At 36.5% G+C, this 6,935-nt stretch overlaps 1 protein-coding gene across 1 annotated transcript; it reads left to right on the forward strand.

The window, feature by feature from the left end:
* The first annotated feature begins 1,113 nt into the window (after nucleotides 1–1,113).
* LOC143548335 (uncharacterized) lies at nucleotides 1,114–2,764 on the forward strand. Its single transcript, XM_077039535.1, has 4 exons — nucleotides 1,114–1,851; nucleotides 1,914–2,003; nucleotides 2,105–2,500; nucleotides 2,549–2,764. The coding sequence occupies exons 1-4, from the start codon at nucleotides 1,114–1,116 to the stop codon at nucleotides 2,762–2,764; spliced, it is 1,440 nt and encodes a 479-aa protein (XP_076895650.1).
* Nucleotides 2,765–6,935: the final 4,171 nt, after the last annotated feature.

A 6,935-nucleotide genomic window follows, 5' to 3' on the forward strand; every position in this document is an offset into this window, starting at 1 on the left:
ACCAACATTAAGTGAAAATTCATTATCATGTGATTCAGAAGTTGAAAATGATAGGTTGTTGTTTAAACATATTAAACAACCCAAGACCAAGAAGGCTTGGGTTTCCTTGTTTCACTAATCCGTTAACTGTATGTGCAAGGGATTCCAAGATCCCACGATTCTCGTTGGATAATGGATAGTGGAGCCTCTAGGAACATGACAGGTACTCTCTACTTGCTGAACGATGTTAAATCAATAAGAGGAGGGTATGCCGGCTTTGCTGGAAATCAAGGTGGGCAGATTGTTGGTGAGGGATCATTAGCCAATGGAAAGGTTACATTCGAGAATGTCAACTACATTTTAGAGTTGGAGAATAATCTGCTAAGCATATCACAAATTTATGATAAACAATTCTCTACACACTTTACGGATCTAGAGTGTTTGATTTTGAAACCAGCTTTCAAAATACCTGAAGAATGGATCATTATGCGTGCTCTTAGAGTGAATGATCTTTACGTCATGAACATGAGCATAGCATCTACTTCATCAGGGTCTGCTCAGTGTTTCATCTCAAGAGCATCTGAAAAGGAATCCGTATTATGGCATCGGAGGATGGGACATATAAGTTTGAGGAAAATGAACCATCTGGTTCACAAGAATCTGGTAGAAGGAGTTAACTTGAGGAATTTTCAGTTAAGTGAAGAGTGTTTGGATTGTAAGAAGGGAAAGCAAACAAGGAAATCTCATCCAAAGAAACTTGTCAACTCCATCAACCTACCTTTTGAACGTCTTCATATGGATCTTTTTGGTCTAGTGAATGTCAACAGTATCACATGAGAACTTTATTGTTTTGTGGTTACTGATGACTATTCAAGATTTTCATGGGTGATGTTTTTGGAATCGAAAGATGAGACATATGATTCCCTTATGATCTTATTCAAGAAACTGGAAAATCTGTATAATCTACCAATCTGGAGAATAAGAAGTGATAACAGGACGGAGTTCAAGAATAACAGAATGCTTGAGTACTGTAATGACCTAGGGATTCTTCATGAATTCAGTGCGCCCTACACTCCACAACAAAATGGGGTCGCTGAACGAAAGAATCGAAACCTGATAGAAACAACTCGAACTATGCTTTCAGATTCAAAGTTACCAGTTAATTTTTGGTTAGAAGCAGTGGTAGCAGCGTGTTATACACTCAATCGGGTTCTTACTGTGAAGAAATATGGCAAGACGTGCTTTGAGCTACTTAATCATCAAATACCAAATTTGAAGTGGCTTCAACCGTTTGGATCAACATGTAAAGTTCTTGAACCAAGTGGAAAATTTGGTCCCAAATCGATTGAAGGTTTCTTTGTGGGGTATGCTAGTCCTCTCAGACGTGTCTACATTCCTAGCCTTCACAAGATTATTCAAATTCAAAATTTCGACTGTCAAAGATACACTCCAACCATACAACGACCAGGAGATTCTAGGCTATTTGATTATGAGAGTCTGTGGGAGAGTTTTCAACTCCCTGAGGAAGATTTATCCGAAGAAACTTTGACGATGATTTACAATCAACACTTGTCGAAAAATCAAGTAACCATGCCTGAAGAACATGTGTCTGTTTCTCAATATGTTCCTGACATTGATCAATCTGATGGTGTTCCAGAAACTGTTCTAGTTTTTTATGACGATGGTGATACAGATGAGGAGATAATTGAAGCTATTTCTCCATCCACTGTTGTTCCTGAAATGTGTGAGAGCAATCTTCAAACTGAAGTGTTAGTACCTTTAGAGGTGGTGCCAAGAACGTTATCCTACCATCCCAAGGAGATTTGCACACTAGGGTGCAGACGAGAAGTCAAACTGAACAGAATCTACAATGTTTCTACTCTCGTGTTTCTCTTTTACAAAACCAGTTCTCATTTAATTGTTTTATTTCACAGGTAGAACCAAAGACGTATAAAGAGGCCCTAATAGAAGAAGGCTTGGTGAATGCGATGCAAGAGGAGCTTATGCAGTTTGAAAAGCTCGGGGTCTGAAATTGGTGGATCTCCCTGAAGATAAAAAGCAGATTAACACCAAGTGGGTGTTTAAGTGCAAAGGGGATGAAAATGGTATTATTGTAAAAAACAAGGCAAGATTAGTTGTTTTGGGATTCAATCAAAGAGAAGGTATCGATTATAATGAAGTGTATGCACCGGTTGCAACGCTAGAACCAATTCGGATCTTTCTAGTATTTGCTTCTTGGAAGGGTTTCAAAGTTTATCAGTTGGATGTGAAATCAGCATTTCTTAACGATAAGATTAGTGAAGAAGTCTACGTGGGACAACCATTGGGTTTTGTCTATCCGATCCACAAAGACAAAGCGTATTTACTTGATAAAGCCCTCTACGGTCTACATCAAGCCCCGAGAGCTTGGTACGAGACGTTGTCACAACATCTATTGGAAAACGACTTTATCAGAGGAACTGTCGACTGTACACTTTTCACTAAGTTTGTTGATGGACATCTACTAATCGTGCATATTTACGTAGATGATATAATCTATGGTTCGACGAATGATGATCTGTGCAAATAGTTTGAAGAAGTAATGAAGAAGAAATTTGAAATGAGTGCAATGGGAGAGATGAAGTTCTTTCTTAGACTTCAAGTTGAACAGTTGTCAGATGGTATCTTTATCCACCAGACAAAATATGTCAATGACATTTTGACAAAGTTCAACATGTCTGATGCATCGGCTATCAGCACTCCTTTACCATTGGATCATTGTATCGGTCCTGATCCCAACGGGTAGAAGGTTGACCAAACCTTATACTGATCCATGATAGGCTCATTAATGTATTTGACTGCTTCTCGGCCAGACATCATGTATGCTACCTGTTTGTGTGCCCGATATCAGTCAAATCCGAAGGTTTCACATCTCATGATCGTCAAAAGAATTCTACGCTATCTCAAGGGATGTTCGGGGGTCGGTCTCTGGTATCCTAAAGATGACGAGTTTGTGTTAAGGGCTTATTCTGATTCAGATTATGGAAGCGGTAAACTGAATGCCAAATCTACAACGGCAGGGTGTCAGTTCTTTGGCAAACGACTTGTCACCTGGCAACGCAAGAAACAGACCACAGTTTCATTATCTACTTGTGAAGCTGAGTATGTAGGTGCTTCTAGTTGCTGTTCTCAGGTTCTTTGGATACAACAACATATGCGAGACTACGGGTTGAATTTTCTTATAACCCCTGTCTTTATAGATAATAATGCAGCTATTTTGATCACTAATATGTGTGTCTAATAACCCTATAATAATGACCCTCACAACTAAGCTTTAATATTAAAACAAAAATCCTAAAACCACACACAACCGGCAAGTGTACCGATCGCAAGTAGTATAGACCTAGGAAGTCCGAGTATCGAACACGTGGACACGTACGACGCTAACGATTACTAACCCTAGACAAGATCTACCTTAGAATAATATTTAATTGATTTTTGATTTTTACTTACTTAACTGGACTAACCGGACTAACTAACAAAAGTTACCTAAAATAGAAAACTTAATGGAAAACTAACTGTGTTAACTTAGGATGGAGAAAAACGTCTACCTAGGTCTGAATCAAATTGTAGGCCTAACAAGCTAATGGATTGAATGATATATAGACACCGGTCCCTAAAGATGACACGACTAAGGATCGCTCGGGCTCACTGGATTACCTCTCGGTCTCACTCAACAAGCCTAAACTACTCAAAATCGCCTAAAACGACCAAACCGGGAAACAATTGCTAACGTGTTCTAATGAAGGATCACCTCTCGGTCTCACCAACACTCGACCCTAATGGAAATGAATACTACACAACTAAGGATAGAGGAACAATTCAACTTAAACCAAAATAGATCAACTAGTCGCTCAAAACACCTAAACCTGACAAGAAACGAACTCGCTCTCGCGCAATCCTTATTCTAGCATGCAAAGGCAATGAGACAACCCTAACTTCCTATCACCTCTCGGTCTCAAAGAAGGTGTTTAACCGCTGTACTTAATCCAAATAATCACGCAACAAAACCCTACGGTTGTTCCTACCGCAAACTAACCCTAAACACAAAGTCTAGAATCAAACAATGCACCGATCAATCAATACGAAACTAATCAATCAACACACGGGGTTTATGCTATGAATCATTAAAATTTCCAGCCACTAAACACAACCTATTTCATGTCTAAATCAAACTTTACAACAGCAATTCAAGTCTATCAATCAAACAATCCATAAAACCTATCAAAACCTAACAAGAATCATCATTCCTAGGTAGAACTAACAAGATTAGCCTAGCATATTAATTGGACAGCCATGAACATTGAATAAAACCATTAATAAACTCATACCAATAATCTTAACAATTGTCCAACGATCAACAATAATCATAAACACTTCAATCTCTAACACAATTGCAAAACAAATTAACAATTAAGCAAGAAACTAAAATTGTATGAACAATGAAAAAGATGTAAGGATATGGATGTTTCCGGGGCTGCTCCTTGCTGTAAAATCTGATGATAATCGATCCCGAGGCTTGGTTCTTGCTTGTTCTTCCTTCCCTAGCCGCCACAAGCTCCAAACCCTAGCACACAAAACTTTTTTCTTTTCTTTCTTCCTTTTTGATTTCGATCGCAACAACTGTAGCAGCTTAGGGTTTTTTTAATTTTTTTTATGTTATAATATAATATGGTCTTAGGCCTCCATGATGCATACGGATCAGGCCTTGAGCTTTGTCTTGAACTTGTATGCGTAAAAGGCTCGTAGAATGCTCGAAAAGTCCCGGTTTTCTTCTTTCTTTCATCCAAAACCTACAAGGTTATTAAACTTACGTAAAAGCTATCTAAAACGAGTTAAAACATATAAAATATAATGTAAAACGTAGATAAAACGTGCGGAAAATACGTGTGTTTTACAACACATCAAACAACATATGCGAGACTACGGGTTGAATTTTCTTATAACCCCTGTCTTTGTAGATAATAATGCTGCTATTTCGATCACTAATAATGCAGCTATTTTGATCACATATAGGAATACATTCGTGACTGTTACAAAAAGAAGTTGATTACCCTAGACAAAATTCATACCGATGAACAAAAAGCAGATCTTTTCACCAAAGCTTTTGATAAGTCAAGATTTAACTACTTATTAGAACTAATTGGTTTAAAAGTTTTGGGCGGTATTGATAAAGGGGTTACCGAGATTACAGGTGTGTTTGATACCTAGTGATCCTATACATCAGAGTCAAATTTTCTTTTGTAAATATTTTTCATATAGTTTTTGTTTTTAGGGGGAGAAGTTTTCAGAAAAGCCAAAAAAAAAAAAAACATTAAAATTTTTTTTTTCAGAAAAACCAAAAACATTTAAAAAATGTTGCTCATCAGAAAATGAGTTTTTGAAGCAAAAATGGAAGATGATAGTACATTGATCATCTGGTTCCAAATCCAGTAAAAAGTAGGCATAAAAGGCTGTATGCTTAAATGTATTTGTGCATTGGTAGGCCTTTAAAACAAACAAGTAAGGAAAAGTAAGTGATATAAACTAAAATTGCCAAATTGATGGCGTATTAGTTTCTAACAAACGTCTTGATAATGATGGCAAAAATGTAATAGCTGGTCATACTCAAGCCTTTTAATCAGAATGATTGTTTAAAATTGTTAAAACATAGCTATTAGTAAGTGGTTAATGCTTCAACGATGTATGGTTTTATGGCCTTAAATCTTGTATTGATGGGATGCTTTAAGGTTCCTGGATCCATCGGGTCTTTATGCGGTTTATCATCTGGGTATTCATTTCGATAAATATTTAAAGAAGCTGTAAAAAGCAAACCCGCAGACAAAGCTGCTTTATAAGTCATTAAATTTGATCGCAAAAGTACTTATGTACTAAATTCATTACTGACTTGATCAAAATCTGCTGTTAGACACACGTTATCCCCTTGCTCACGTCTTATTACCATTAAGAAATGAACCACAAGGGACACAACGTTTTCAAGACAACAGATGAAATCATGCATACTCATCCATGGTAAAGGACCTTACAGTATTGCTTGATAACGGGGGTATAACTTGTAGTGGGGATTATTTGCTGATATGCTTAAAATAGAAGTATTTTTATCTTCTGATTCTAAGGTTTAAGTTAAGTTGGGGTGATCTAGTAAAAATCAAATTATGCCTGAATCAAGATTAGAACTAATAATTACCTGATATCTTGTGCTTAATTGAATCAATTAAATGTATCACAGAAATTTCTGAATCATTTGTTTTGAAAGGTTTAGGTGGACAACAATACCAATGACTGTCTTAACACTAGTCATAGTAAACGCTGAAAATAAAACTGTGATGGAGGGACAATTTGGTAAATATGATTCCCTGCTCAAACTCACAAAAATATGTGATTTCTGTATAAATTACAAGTTTGAATTTTCATTTGTTTGATTTCCATTGATTTCTTGTTTCTATCTGAAAAGCTAAAAAGATTTTCTTTCTGATTTAGTTTACGACTCTTGATGGGCGGTTGAACTATTTCTCTGGGTGTTTTCATGGAACAACAAATCTTGTTTTGCCAAATCAAAAACAAAAGATTCAATGTTTATCTGTTTTATTCAAGGTCATTAATTTGGACTTGATAAAATAGTGATTTTTCAAAACTAAGTTTATTTATGTTATTCTTTTAATGTACAAGGACATTAATTTGTACTTGTGACATTACATGGGTATGAACAGGACTTAAATTCAAATCTGATTGAGCATACTTATGCAACGTATAAGTATGAGACTTATACGCCGCATAAGTTATGCGCCGTATAAGTCTTACACTTATATGCCGTATATGTCAAGTGAGTAAATATAGGATATACGACGTATATGTACTCATATCCGTCGAGGAGGTTCTTGTTCTTATACGTTTGCATAATGACAAATGTGTCATAA

Source organism: Bidens hawaiensis, unplaced genomic scaffold, assembly GCF_021521415.1.
Source record: "Bidens hawaiensis isolate Kalapana, Puna unplaced genomic scaffold, B.hawaiensis_p1.1 tig00015054_1, whole genome shotgun sequence".
NCBI classification, from domain to species: Eukaryota; Viridiplantae; Streptophyta; class Magnoliopsida; order Asterales; family Asteraceae; genus Bidens; species Bidens hawaiensis.